This window comes from Lonchura striata, chromosome 1, assembly GCF_046129695.1.
Source record: "Lonchura striata isolate bLonStr1 chromosome 1, bLonStr1.mat, whole genome shotgun sequence".
NCBI lineage: Eukaryota > Metazoa > Chordata > Aves > Passeriformes > Estrildidae > Lonchura > Lonchura striata.
The window spans coordinates 68,805,645-68,820,938 of NC_134603.1; the positions used below are offsets into that span (position 1 = coordinate 68,805,645).

Consider the following 15,294-nt stretch of genomic DNA (forward strand, 5'->3'; position numbering starts at 1 on the left):
TGAAAATTGGTTTTGGATTTTCTCTGGTAGGACTACTGCCTTCTCTGACACTGTTTGAAGAAGTATGTTCTCACTGTACACATGAGTATGGGTCATGAAACTATTAATTTTAGGAAGCATCTTATATTATCATGTTGACTAGGAAGGTTCTCACCTCAGCTGGGCCCAAGAACATTTTTCCCACTGCATCTGTCCCAGTAAATATATTTTCATTAATGTCAGTTCATTTGTAGACTAGGCCTTGGGTTTCAAATCTTGAAAAAAAATTCATATAAAAGGAATAGTAGAGAAGAGAGGAAATTGAAGACTATTTGCCCAAAACATCTAGAACAAAATGACAGGGAAAACAAATGTTGGGGGGAAAAAAGGAATACATGGAAGAATGAGCATGAAATCAATACCAGATCTTTAAAACAAAATCCCCAAAATTCTATGATTCTTACACTCAAGACTGCATCACTGTATTATAGCGATCAGCTTCAGTCCAGGTTATGTGGTTGTCTGCTGTATCCACTTTTAGCCACATTTAAAATAACCCAGTTTTTATGTCCTGGTGGCTGTTTAATGTCTTTTAATGCATTGTTCACAGAAACTTCACTTGTTCTATTCACATCATGTGTTTAAACCATTTCCCCATCTCTTTTAATGTACATCATGTTCCCACCCTGCATATGTGTTCTGAAATACTCTCTTAGACAAAAGGACCCTCCCTTTCCAGATTATTTTTACATGGCATGATGGTGCTCATTCTGCCCTGTGATTGTTGGTGCTGGGCCAGGACTGCATCACGCATCCTCTCATCTCCATGGTTTTTTGAAGAATGGGAGCTCTGGGACTTAAGGAAAAGGCCTAGCAATCCCTGAAAATCTAAATTCCTGTTTCTTTTTTTCCTTTTCACTATGGATAGCAAAATAAAGGAGTTTTGTGATCTTGAGGCTACACAACTCCAATTGCTATAATTACATAGCCAGGAATTTTACAATTGTGCAGTAAGTCAACTCTCTTACAGGGGCTAATGCTTAAATTGCAACTTCTAGATTGCTTCAAATGGGAAAAAGACTTATGCGGTTTAAAAAGTTTGCTATTAACTGAACCTAACCACAATAACTAACTTCTATTCACAATTTCTTCCTGCTATAAATTTGGGGTTGTTATGTTTTGCTTTGGTTTTTAGGCTCAAACCTGATTTCCAATTCTGTGATGGTCCTCAAACAGCTGAATCATAAAAAAATATTATGTGTTGGACTAGAGAAAAGACTTGGTTAACTGGTGCATACTAGCTAATGCTGATCTAATTTTAAGCTCTTTTTGCTATATAAACAAATTCTTTGGTATTAGACTTGTCTTACTAGATTCCTTACATGTTCAGTTACGTTTATACTACAAACTCAAATTCCTGAAATATTGCAGGCTAGTTTTAGTAGAAGAAAAATGTAGCCTTATTAGGTTGATTCAGTAATACTACTAGCAGCGAAGGTAGAGAAAAATATGAATAAGATTTTGAAAACTCTAAAAAGGCATAAATGTGAAATTGCACTGGTGCATCATTGATTTTTATTTTTTATTTGTAAAGGCCTAAGCTATTTTACTACAAGGATTTTATCATCCAAGTTAATTGATTTGCTAAGGAAATATATTGAAGAGGCCCATTGAAACAGAGATGAAGCTTTACAAACAGGAAAGGGTTAAACAAACTGGGAGTGCTAAACATGCCAATGTCACAATTTTATGACATTGGCAAATATTCATACAGCCCCTCTCCAAACTAATGCCCTTTGCCTTAACAAAGCAGCACAGCACCCCAGTTGTGGGGATTACAATGCACACTAGAAATAGCCCCTTTGCCCTTTTTAAGAGGGACACTCAGTGCCAAGCAGTCTAGAAAAAACAGATTCCCATGTTGCATCACACAGTGCACTCCTCACATTTCACTCAGCTTTTCCATCAGATATATGTGACTAAAGAATGGGGGACATGGACACTTGGCCCCATGGGTGCTCTGGAGACACAAGATCATGAGTTTGGTAATTAATAGGCTTTCACTCTTTTGATATGTTGTACAAAAAGAAGGGAACATAAAAAGCAAGTACTAGTCTGAGTGTTTTGTACTTTACACCTCTGCTCAGTTATATAAGGTTAGAAGTTACAGCTGAGTCAAAGTAAGTCCTTTTGGTGTAGTTTGCTAATGATGAAAATGGGGAAACATCTGGGTGTTTCTGCAGAGGTTTTTGTGCCTGTGCAGCTTTAGCAACTGTTCTAGAATAGGGAAGAGTACATTAAGATTTAGGAAAAAAAACCAGGAGACGAAAAATGACTGAACAGATGATGAACAGAGCTGTGAAATCAAGCTCACGTGATTTAATAGATGACCATTCATTCCTGCAGCTATGGAAACTGACAGCATGCAGTGGCTGAACCAATCCACATGCAAAATAAATTATGTAGCCTAGCCTATTTATTTTCATAACGGTGCAAATTAAAATCATGCATGTGGTTCATTACTGCGGCATGTATCTCAGATGACCAGGGTAATTACTGAACTGTGGTGACTCAGTCAACTTCTACCCATGGTAACAAGGAAATTAGAGATCAATGTTTTGCTTCTGCAAATTTGTGGTTTTGTTTCTTTACATACAACTAGGACAGGCAGCTGCCTCCCACAGGTACCTGCACATGTGGGCTTGGAGAGGAAGAAGGGCATGGAAGCCAGCATTCTTAGATGTCTGCTGAGGAGATAGGAATTAGGGGGAGACTTGAGGTTGTCAAAGTGAGAGAAGATAAAGTTAAGGATGATTATAGCACAAGAAGAGTTATGTTATACACTGGGGTAAATACACAGAATCTGGTATAATGCAAAAGCCTTGGTAGGCAAAAGTGGGCATTTACAGTGATATTCCAGTTTTCCAGAAAAGATGAACTTGTCTTTCACTCCTCTGTTACTTGCAAATTATCTGAATGTTTTGAAGTATTTTCAATCTTCCTGGGATGGGGTTTTCTTGCATATGGCAATGCCTTCAGCCACATGCACCCGTATTTGCCAAGTCTTGCTAGCTGAGGAAGCAGCTCTCGCTTTTGGAAGCAAAGAAGCTGCTTACATCTACTCTGTGTGGTTACTGAGCTGGGCAAGACACTTTCTGATGAACACAGTAGGCAGAAATATGAGCTCAAGACTGAAGGGATGGAAGGGTTTGAGGAAAGAGGTGACCATTAAGCAGAACAAGGCAGCCAGGTGAAATGCCAGGTAAGGCAAAAGCTCAGATCCTCATTCAGGTTTCTTACTGTAACTTCACTCAGCCGGTCTGACCTGCCTCTGCCATCCTCCCACCGTGGCCAGGAAAGCAAGATGACACAAATGGTGAGGAGCAGAGAAACTCCTGAATTACCTGGAGAAGCCAGTCTGTCCAACGCCGGGCACGCTGGGCTGAGGACACACACACAGAGCAGTACTGCCAGCCAGACTTCCCCACCTCCAGTCTGGTTTTGCTTTTACACACAGGTGTAGCAGTCGAATTCTGGGAAAATGATATAAGGGGGGATATTCCTAAAACGACACACACAGATTTTAACGCGATGCCCACGTTTCCACGAAGACTGTGCTGTTGTGCGCACTGCACCGCACGGGAAGTGGGGCTGTTTTTCCCATGCTGGGCTCGTTCCGCAGGAGGAAAAGCTGGGGAGAAGCCTGCCTTGCCGTGCCACGGCCCTCCAGCCCCTCTGCCTGACCACAGATGCCGCTAATTTTAAAAGTTGTGTGTGCCGCCTCCGAGAGAAGAAAAACATGTCCCTGTACGAACAGAAGTGACGAGAAACAGGCCTTAGGTGGCAGAGCCAGGGCTGGGCAGGGTGTGGGGCTGATGAAAAGCCTCCGCTCCCGGCGGGACTTAGTCTCGGGCACACTCGCCTGACAAGCTCTGGGTTTTGCCAAGTTCGTGGCAAAAGAGACGGAGGAGGGTCCTGGGAGCTGGCGCCGGCGGGGGTTTGTCGCTCCTCTCCCCCGCCTGTTATCCTATACGCTCCTCTCCCACGCCGTGCCGTGGGCGGCGTGGGCGGCCGCCCTGGCAGTGCCCGCGGGGGCGACCGCCGTGCTGGCGTTTGTGCCGGGCAGTCTCGTGGAAACCGGCTCGCAGCGCCCCCGCGCCCCCGCGCTGCCCGGGCAGCGGCCGGCCGAGCCCCGCCGCGCCGGCAGCTCCGCCGCCTGACTCCCGCCCCGCCGTGCCCCGCTGCGGTCTGGCCGGGCAGGCCGGGTGTCAGGGCCCGCGGCGCGGCGTGGCTTCCCTGCCGGCCGGGTAAGGCGGGCAGAGGCCGCCCCGGCAGCGCATCCCCGCCCGCAGCCCGCGGCCGGGCTGGGCAGCCGTGGGCGGCGGCGGCCGGGCAGTGCCGCCTGGCAGCGGGGCGGGGAGCGGGGGAGGTGGGGGCGAGGGCGGCTCTCACTCCCGTACTCTCCTCTCTTCCCTCCCTCTCGGTACCCCCGCCTCCGACCTTCGCCGCTGCCGGGATCGCGGCTTGCACCGGCCCGTCCTCTGAGAAGTGGCGAGGGGGCCCGGCCATGGAGACCCTCGTGCGCCCCGGGGCCAGCAAACCCCCCACCGGGTAAGCTCCCGCCGGGACCCGGGCCGGACCGGCCGCCGCTCCTCTCCACGGGCGGGAGCGGCTCCGGACGGCGACAGCGGCCGCGCTGGCCGGCGGGCCGCGGTGCCTTCCCTCCGTCCCGCCTGTCTCGCTCCCCTCTGGGCGCGCAGGTGTCGGCGTCCGGCCCGCTCGGAGCACAGCCCTGGGACGGAGGGGCACGGCGGGGAGCAGGAGGCGGCAGGGCGGTGAGCTCGGGTGCAAAAAGGTCAGGAGCAGGAGAACGTGCCTGCTTCGCCTTTGCCCTGCGGGAGGGGCGCCCCGGCCCGGCTGCCGGCGCGGCCCCTCCGGCTGCGAGACCGGAGAGCCGGTTCGGGTCGGGACTTGTTCCCTTCAGGAGGTGGTTCGGGGCGGCGCTGCGGGACGAAGGGCAGCCGCTGCTTATAGCTCCCGACCCGGGCCACCGGGGCTGGAAGGGACACTGGCAGGGAGGGAGCCGGGGCTGCGGCGGGGCTCCGGGCAGACCGGTCCGGCGGAGGGTCCGGGGAGCCCCCGCGGCCGCAGAGGTTCTCACCCATACGCCCCGTCTGCCCCAGCTCTAGGACTCAGCTGCCAAAAGCCTTTGAAAGGTTTATTCAGCTGTCCCAGACGTGGGTCTCAGCCCTACCTCACGGCTGCGGCAGAGGAAGGAAGAGCACTGCCAACCGCGAATTAAAAGTGCCCAAAATTGTCCGAGGTTGGTGGGAGACGGCGGTGGCTACTCCTAGTACCTCCTGCCTTGGGTGACAGACACCGTTCTCGCAGCACTATTGCTAAGTAGCGGTCAGCCCGAGTGCAAACCGCGGGAGGGTTAGGGGTTTTTCAAGAGAACAGACAAGTAGAAGATATGCCAGCAATGGAATTTGTTAGCCCGTTAATTAAACGACGAGAGCAGCAGCACGATGAGGTCCTAAGCGATCTCTTTTGTCAGAGCAAAAGCTGGGCAAGTTTTAAGAGCTGTGCTGTCTGCTCGCTGCAATTTACTGCTCTACTTCACACTGTGCAGACTGAGACTGTGAGTGCTTCAGCAGCTTTTTTTTTTATTTTTAGTTCTAATATTTATATCATAAATTTATTTTCAACAAAGTAGGAAATAGCTCAAAGTACGTGCTAGTGGGCTACAGTAGTTTTGTTCAGTTTCATTTCCTTAGTTTGTGTTTAATAGGGAACCTTGTAGTGTACACAGAAAGCAGTATAGGGAGCAACAAGTGAAGAAAAGATGCCATTGCTAGTGCCGTGGTAATGAAACAGTGTGTACCATGTTTCTTTGACGTGCAGAGTATGACATAGTTTGCTGCTCTTTTTGTAAATAAAATGCTTAATTCCAGCTGAACTTGAGCCTGTTTGATCGTGACCTTTTAGGCTAATCTTCCAGGAAGAGTGGTAGATGTAAGGTGCTTCCCCCTCTCTGTATTTAGTTGATGTAATAGTATAGCTGCTTTCTAAAATCCTGATGAAGAGGAGATCTATGGTGCCAATTTACATGTGTGCTTTGAAGAGTAATGCAGTGCTGACTAAAAATTTGTCTTGATTGCTAGGTATCCAAAGACTCATTAAAAAAATTTAATTTGCAATGGGAAGGCATGTCATTGATGCATTTCAGAGAGGACCACTGGGGCCTGTGGGCATTTCTGAATAAAACTCCTGAATCCTTTTGTAACCAGTTTCATCTGTGTCAACTTGTCCGCAGCCACACAGACCCAGAAATCCCATGCATGAATAGAAGTTATGGTAACTGCATTAACTTCAGTCATGTTGCTCCTGACATGGCTCAAGAAGACGAATCCAGCCGTAGGGTGAAGATGCACTTGTGATATTGTATAACAAAGTGTGTGGGTGCTAATCTGCTCATGTGGAAGCTGATGGCAACACTGTCATGTGCACCAAGAGGTGACTGCCTGTTTTATCTGAGCTCATTTCATCCTTGAATTACTTTGTGTTGCCTTTTCTTCCAAGTCAGACCTTCCCAGCCTGGATGTGTCTGCGCTGTTAGCAGAGTACTTCACTGAATGGTTCATAATTCCCTCAGTTTCTATCATCCATAATGGACACTGGTGGATGCTTGATCCCTAATCAGATTTTACTCACACATTGATGAAATCTGTTAGGGTCAGGAAAGTGCAGCAAAGTACAGCTTTGTCCTTTTCGGTTTCCATATGAATCCAGGCGTGTACTGCATCTGTGGAGTGCGGCTGAGGACCTCTGGCTGCTAAGGCCGTTGTGACAGAAATACCTTCCTTTCATGGCAGAAGACATGCTATACAAGTTTCCAGCTTATTGATTGGCTTAGCTTGCAGCTATGAAAGGAAGGTTAAAATGACCGTAGCTTCAAAATTTTAAAAAAATTTAGGCAGAGGTGTTTTGTCTTTATGTAATCATTAACAGCAACATTGTGACCCTCCTTTGTTAAACAGTGAACAAATTTAATGTATCATTTTGTGCAGGGTAGAGCAGCTCTGCTGTGTGCTTACACAGATAAATTGATTATGTGTGTTCCACGGTACAGTTCCTTGAGAGGTGCACATTTAAATGAAGGATACTGTTGGGTTTTTGTTTTGTGGGTTTTTTTGTTTTGTTTTGTTTTAAATGGCAAAGGAAAAACTGCAATTTGTGCTGGTGTTGCAAGGATTTTCCAATTTTTCAGTTTCAAAAAAAATTGCAGATTTCAGAACCAATAATTTTATTATTACTGATTGCTAGGCATAACTTTTTTAGAAGCTTTACCTAGTTCATAATGCTTTATTTAATGAACATTTATTTTGGTTTACAAAAGTGAATTTAAGGCAATCAGTAGCAACAGTAGAAATGACAATTTACTCTGTGATTATGCAATGGACATTAAAGGACAAATGCACTTCTTTAGTATCTTTCTGTTAGTATTTGGCCTTGTTTCATTAGGGAGAGAAGAGAGAATCTTTTCTGGGTGTTTCAGGTGGTTTCTTGTTTCTTGTTCTTGGCCATAATTTGACATAACAGACATACACTGATGATAAATGGCACTGCAAGCTCAAGGATCAGTTCTGTTCTGCTCTCTTAGAAACCCTGCAAAAAAGCAGAGCACCTTTCCTGGCCACTGAAGGCATCTCCATCTCCCACAGAAGCCAGCCGTTTATGGATCTATCCTCATGCCTGTGTCTGAGAACAGAAGAGCTTCCTCTGGAGTCTGGCAAATTTGGGGAAAGCCTTTGTATTAAACTGGGTGTATGAGTGCTTTCTTTAAGTTGGATCTTTATTTTCCGTGCTTCAACTTCCTTCCCTATCTCTCAGGGCCTTATGGTACTTGCAAATACAGGCATATCTTAGCACATCCACTTTAGAGTGACTTTCCTGCTGGATTAAAATGTTCCTGGAAGTCAGATGTGGATGTGAAGCATCAGTAATGTTTACATGCAGAACTGGGGAAAGCAAACCCCCAGTTACAGAGCAAAGCAAGTTGCACATCTCAGCTTATTGAAACCTTTTCTTACTATTTTACAACTACTACACATAGCTAAGTGGGCTACTTTGTGAAATTGCACAACCAGCTTAAAAAAATATTAATATTGTGTTTATGGTTTTATTTTCTTGTCTAAGAAAGCCTGGAGAGAACGGTTTTGCACAGAACATCTCTTAGTCTGTGCAACACTAGTTATATCATATTCTAGCTCAGCCCCAGGTGTTGCAAATTTAGGGTAAAAATAAATAACATGTAATTAGTTTTTAATTGGAAAGCTGAGAAATTTGTATGTTTTCTATGTTTTGTATTTATATGAAATTTCTGTGTAATGTGCAAAGTGGTGGATGGCAAAGGATAATGATTGCAACCAGAAATGTAGAATAGCAGTGTGGTAAAATCGCAGGGTGGTTTGGGTTGAAAGGGACCATAAAGATCATCTCAATCCACTCTCCTGCCATAGGTAGGGACACCTTCCATTAGACCAGATTGCTCAAAGTCCCATCCAGTTTGGCCTTGAGCACTGACAGGGATGGGATATGCACAGCTTCTTTGGGCAATCTGTCTCACCACATGGTAAAAAATTTCTTCCTAATACCTCATTTAAACCTCGTTGCTTTTAGCTTAAGGCCATTCCCCCTTCTTCTATCCCTGCATGGTAGCAACTTTCAAGATTACTGCCTTGACCAGTTGCAAAAAAAAAAAAAAGACACTTGTTCTTTTAGTGTTGGCCTTCACATTGTTTCATTATTTGTGTCTGTATCACTCCTGCAGAATTCGGTCTATTCACTTCAATGCACTTATGTGTCCACCTGAGACAGGGAGCTTCCCGTGATGCATTTTCCTGGAAACACAGTCACCATTAACCCTGTCTTCCTCTCAGTCCAGGCCCAAAGTATTTCTTTCTGTGTCAGTGGAGATACATCACATTAAATAAAACTGTGGTAGTAATGATGGAAAAATTGTGCTTGCTATTGCATAGAATGAAACAGGGTAATTTTTTCTGTGTTTGGCACTTCCATATGAATGTAACCATTGAGCTAATATACTGTAACAGATTTGTATTTTCAGTCATGACTAATATCTCAGGATTGCTGAAGATAAGGATACTAATTGTAAGAGTAAGTCAAATGGCAAGATAAATGCAACACAATCCAGTCCTGACAGCTGTTCTTTCTGAAGTCCAAATTCCTATTTCTTGTATCTTATTTTTCCTTTCCCCCCCTCTTTTAATTTCTTTCAGAATCTGCCAGAGTAGAGAATGAAGGTTTTATAAAATCTCTTTCATTTCTGTACTGTCTAGAATATTCAGAATTTGTTTTGATTTTCACCATCTGCCAGCTGGGTCTCATTATTTTGTTCCTATGGAATCTTTTATATTTTTTCATCTTGCTATTTTATGCCACTCCTGCCACTGTTAGATGAAACTGAACCTTCTCTTTCTTACTGTCACCTGTCTTAGTTGTTGTTCATATTCTTTCCCTTGTAATTTCATATTCATTTTTCTTCAGGAAATGAATTTTACAGGAGGTTTTTCTCCTGTAAATTTGCATCTTGGTCAAATTCCTAGTCTTCACAGAATCGTTACAGTGCTCTGCAGGAATATTTTGATAGGACCTATTTTACTTACCACCCCATCTGGGCTGGCTACACCAGTAACAGTCAATGTCAGGAGGCTGCACTGGAGAGGGGGGCATTAATGACAGTTCAATTGCTCTCGTGGGTACACTTTCAGAGGATGCTGACCCTTAAAGAAAAACAACTTCCTAAATATTTATATTTAAGTCAGTTCAATAAATACATGGCTTCTCTGTGTGCAGTTAATCTTGCTGGAGAAGTGGTATATTTCTTTTTGCCAAGGAATTTGGATCCCAATGCATGCTTATGGCCAGGATGAAAGATTTTTTTTTCCTTTCAAAGGAATGAGAGTTCTCTTGAATATGTGTATTTATTCTTAATCATCTGTCCTCATGTAGACTTCTGTTGTCACAGACTTGAATTACCTCACAAGCATTTCTGAAGACTTCCTAACAATATTCATTCAACGTAAAGAAATACTTGTAGAAGACTCCATATTATTTATATAGGCAGAAGTGTGAACACATTTACATGATCAGCTCCAAAAGCAGCCAGGAGACCTGTGACAGAGTTAGGGAAGCACCTCACTTCTCCTGAATTGCAATTCAGTGCCTTAACAAGTGTTTCCCTGTGTCTGGGCTTTAGCTACTCTGTTAGCATCAGCAAACACTTGATTTTCTGGCAATGACTGTGTTCTGTATACTGCAGCTTTTTGTGTTGCTCTGGCATTGTGATTTCCATGAAAATTGACAGTATTCACACTCTAATGCTGCTTGTAAGAGAATGACAAGCCTTTAGAAATTGTATTTTTCCATAGTGGGTTAAGCCAGTATATGTATGAGAAACTGGGAATTGGAAAAGACTTACAATCCATGTTTCCAGCTAAAATTATGATTTAAGGATCGTTTAGAAATGGTTGCATTTCCAGGTCATGAAAATTACAACCCTTTTTAAGGTATGAATCCTTTTAATATAGAGAGTGTTTCCATAGCTGTTAGTTGCCCAGTGAGCCAGGCTGTTTATCATTAAATAACTGATGATGGGAATAGTGTATTTTTGTGATTGTTTCAGCATGAGTGTGTCAGCGATGAGGCAGGGACTGGATCCATGCTAAGGAGCAACTGACAAAGCTGTGTGGCATGGCTGTGCTCTGAGGGCACTGATGCACAGCATCTTATACCCACTTTAGTCCCCTCATACCAGAAACCATGTATTTTCAGTTTTATTAATCCCTCAGCTAATACACTTGCCTCAGGTGCTGTGCATTTGTGCAGAAGAGTTGTAATAACCAGAGAAAGGGGAAACAATGGATTTGGGGTGGTTTTTCTATGTTCTTTTGTTCTTACTCTAGATTCTAGATTCAGAGTGTCTATGGGACCATAAAATTAATTTCTTATTCCTGTAAATTTAACATGATATTTGTATGTTAAGCTGTGTTTTGTGTGTTCCTTGGCATGTATTGTATGGAAAAGAGTTGTCAGTCTCCTTTATAGTTTCAGTGATGAAATGTGAGTTACAAAGCTTTCTCTAGCAGTCAAAAAATGATGCAACCTGGGTACATTATTTTTTGGACATGGTGAGCATCATTAAAGCTGGTAGGAAAGGTGGAAATGAACAGGTGCACTCCGGCCTGAGGTACTTGCAGGTGTGCAGTAGACAGACTGCACTTTTCAGCTTTGGTTCAGTGTTCTCTATTGTTTTGTTTTTATTACATATGGTTGACCTGTGCATAAGTATTTAAAGGTGGTCTGTGAGCTCTTGTGCCTCTTTCTCTCTCAATATTGCTGTGGTGTATGCAAAGTGGAACAGCTCAGTAAAGTGTGATGGAGAAACCCTCACCTAAGTAATCATCAACCAGGCAATTAGGGAACCCTCTTACAGAAAACCCATGTTCAAGGATCTACTCAACAAAGGAAGGGCTGAGGATTAAACTTGCAGTAGCTTTTACTACACCAAATTGCTAGGACCACCCTGCAGCCTGGAGTCCTTCTTTTCCCTTTGAATGAGAAGCCAGACAGATGTGTGCCTCAGTATTCCTGAAGTCATTGTGTTGTAGTTGGTGTTTCTGTAGCAAGCTCTTACTAGTGACTCAAAGGCTAGAGAAAATATGTTCTCCCTCAGCTGCACTGGTGTTGTGGTGCTAACAGTGAAAACTTCCTTTGTTCAAAAAATCAAACAAGTAACATGCAAAAACATCCTTCTGACATGGAACTTGAGCAAGAAAACTACATTTTATATTATCAGTGTTCTGAATTTAGCCATACTGCAAGGTTCCAACGGCAAGCACCAATCCAAAAGTACTTAATCAGATAAGTGTTGCTTTACATTTTCACCAAGAGTGACTAACAATCAGTGTGGTTCTGTTTGCCATTCCTACTTTCCTTTCCTGTGTGTTAGGCTCTATTTAAATAAATGAATGCTGATCTCATTGACTGTTACTGGGGAGTTATTGTGAAGTGGAGCAAAAACTGTTGGTTTTCAGTAATCAGGGGTTAATGACATTGGTTTTTTTGAAGACCACACAAAGAGAGATTTAACAATGGTTGATGAGATGCCTTCTAAATTTTCAAATGTTGTTTCAATAAATATTCCTGTTGCCATTCATAGTAAGATGATATAAAACCTCTTTATATTACTGCTTTTTGGTTATATTTCAGTGTCTTGGTTAGACTGAAGAACAGAAAAATTCAAGGGCCTGAGTACAAACGCACCACTGATGATCAGTTGTTGCTATCTCCAAAGTCTGATGGTCATTCCTTGTAGTCTGTTGGTCCCCTTTTCTCTGAAAAGGCATGGTGCTTGTTGGTTTGTTTTGGTGGGGAGGGGGAAAATATTTCTTCCATTGTATTTGTGTTATGTGATGCCAGGAGATGGTGTGGTCGTGGCTAGAGCAGAGTTTGTCCTCTGAGATTGTGTGGCGGCCCCCATGCTGTAGTATATGTAAATCCACCAGTTACAGAATCATCTCAGTCAAGGCCAACATCTCCAGGGACACAAGAGGAAAGTTCTGTTTTAACTTATCTAGATGACTTGTTTTAAAAGCTTATTTCTTCCTTCTTGCCCCCTGCATCCCACAGTGGGCATTCTTCAATGCTCACCCTGGAGATTTTTTGGGTGCTATGACAGCAGTTTTCTGATAAAAGATAAAATTAACTGGTAAATTCTGCTCAAACCCTTTAAAACACTCATCTTTTGTTGTGTAGAGTTATTTTGTTTATGATAACAACTTTTTCCCTGCATTAGTAGGTTCCAAAAGATAAATAAAACTCCAAATTACTTTACAAAAAAAAAAAAAATCATTTTTTTTCTTACTTTTGTGCTTAGATAATTTTCTTTTCTGCACTTTTTATGTTTGAGGTCATTATCTTGCATAGGCAGCAAAATTACCTCCTAGATAAATACATCAAGCATGGCACATCTGCTCCTACTGTGCACAGAATATGTATTTTCCCCCCTGTTTTTGTCTGAGTTTGCCAGGAGGGGAGTCTCCAAAATCAATAAACAGTTTCAGACAAATGGGAAGAAAAAACATTTTCTGTGCTTTTCTTCAATATCTGATCCCATGGCAGTGCTTTATTTCTCAATGTCTCAGCAGTAGTTCAGGGTGTTGAGGAGGCAATATCTTGGTACAAATCCAGATTACTTCTGTTTCTTTTTGTGGTATTGAGTTTGGTTTTATTTTTTCTTTCTTTTTCTTTTGAATTACTTCTCATGGTACTTTTGGAACCAAGCCCACTCTTTTATGGATAATAGATAAATTACTGCTGATTTCCCTGGGGGTACAGCTCACGTTTCAGTGTCAACACAGCTTTCTCTGCTCTAAGGGGACAGGTCGTGTTGCTTGTGGTTGTTCTGAGGAGCACTTACTGCTAGGATAGGGCTTTCTTCTTGGGAAGGAGGCCAGCCTTTGCCTTCTGCTGTGATTAAAATCTTGGTATTGTGACACCTTCAGGTGCTCCTAAGACTGACTCTCCCAATTCATTAAATACAGCTACAATTAGATCAGATCACATTGCTAAACTGACAGTGTTGTAATTAACGCAGTTATTTATTTTTGTTGCTTTTAATTACCTGTTTCTTTGCTGAGCTGGAGAGTCAGTCGTGTCACAGCAACACAGAGCAGCATCACATGCTAAAATAATGTTACATTTCCAAATGCGCATAACCTTGTGCTTTCTGAGACATGCAGTCTTTTTTTCTGTCTTATTTTATGGCTTAAGTTCTGTTGTGCAGCTTCATTCCCTGGTTAGTGGCTTGTTCTGAGGGGGACAAACTGGGACCATTGTCCACTTCGTGAGTCCCTAACCCTTCATTTATCCAGGGAAGATGCAAATTGTCCAACACTGGGCTGTGTATGGGAGCAGACTTGCCTGAGCCCAGATTGACATAGGGATGAAAGGGAGCAGCCAGAGTGTGGCAGGAAATCGTTCTCCACCTCCAACATGTCTTTTGTAAACCAGAAGATATTTTTATTCCTGCTCTTACACTAGCAAGTCAATGATGGCTATCTTCTTATCAAGTCTGTTATTCCTAGAAATAATGCATTAGTGAAGAATTATTTCTTCTTATTAAACCTACCTTTTCTGTTCTGAGACAAATACAGACATATCAGACATACCCATGTGTGATGAACAGCAGGTCCAGGATCAAACTTAAAATTGAAAGATATCACCATTTACGTGAGTCATTACCTAACATAATTGTATCTTAAGTTCAGAGATTTGTGGATTTTCCAAATTACTTGTGTAGGGAGGAGAAGGATAAAAATTCACACTGCAGTTTTAAATAATACATTTAATTGGATGTTTTTTTCCCTTCACCTCAAGTCCTGTAGATTGTATGATCTTTGGAAAACAGTTCAGAATATACTACCTAAGCACAGCCTTGTTGGTGATTAAACCATGTCATGATGGCAGTAAAGTTGCTTTTCTTCCTAACTTCCTAGCAAACACTTGAATTCCCCTTCCAACTTTTACATGGATTTGTAAGAAACAAGAGAATACCTTCCTGAAAGAGCAATTAGTTATTCTGCAACAAATATTTACTCTGTTTTCAACTTCACAGGTATCAGGAAACATTATTCTCCTAGAGAACATTGATTATAGTTGTGGTGTAGAATTCTTTCTGAAGAAGATAATACTGAATTTTGGAACTATTTGCTATCAGTGGGTGTAAGCTGTTCTTTGATTTCTTGCTTTAGTAGTTCTATTTCACAAATAATAATGTCTCAAGTGATTTTAGCACATGCTACCAGGATCAAAATACAGGGCCTTCCCTCTCCTGGCTAAGATGCAGAATTTCTTTCTATTTCTTGTAACATTTACTATCTTCCAGCTCCATATAAGACAAACCAGGAATTTAATCTTTTCTTAGAAGCACTTTTGTTTTTTCATTTTTTCCCCACTTTAAATTTTTGTTAAGGCTGTTAGTGTCATATTGTACAAAGTGACTACTAAGGACTGAGCAGACTCAGAGTCTGTCTGTCCCCATGGTCGACTGTACTCTGTTGGGACAGAGTCAGGGAGTCTGCTTGTACTTGCCAGAGAATGAAGAGCAGCAAAAGCACTGGCTAATTTTTTAATGCAAAATTGGAAATGGCACTTTGATCAGCTTTTCTGAAGCAGCATGAATTTATTTGACCTGTTCAGCATGGAGGAGACTGGGCATGGCTATGCTGC

The 15,294-nt window shown here is 42.9% G+C and overlaps 1 protein-coding gene across 6 annotated transcripts in view; it reads left to right on the plus strand.

Annotated features, from left to right (window-relative positions):
• Window positions 1–4,436: 4,436 nt before the first annotated feature.
• Window positions 4,437–15,294, plus strand: part of COBL (cordon-bleu WH2 repeat protein) — a 156,556-nt gene continuing 145,698 nt past the window's right edge. For all 6 annotated transcript variants that reach the window (XM_031503982.2, XM_077785100.1, XM_077785068.1 and 3 more), the window contains exon 1: window positions 4,437–4,590. In XM_031503982.2, coding sequence (XP_031359842.1) covers window positions 4,547–4,590 — 44 coding nt within the window. In that variant the 5' untranslated portion in view covers window positions 4,437–4,546. The remainder of the gene's footprint in view (window positions 4,591–15,294) is intronic.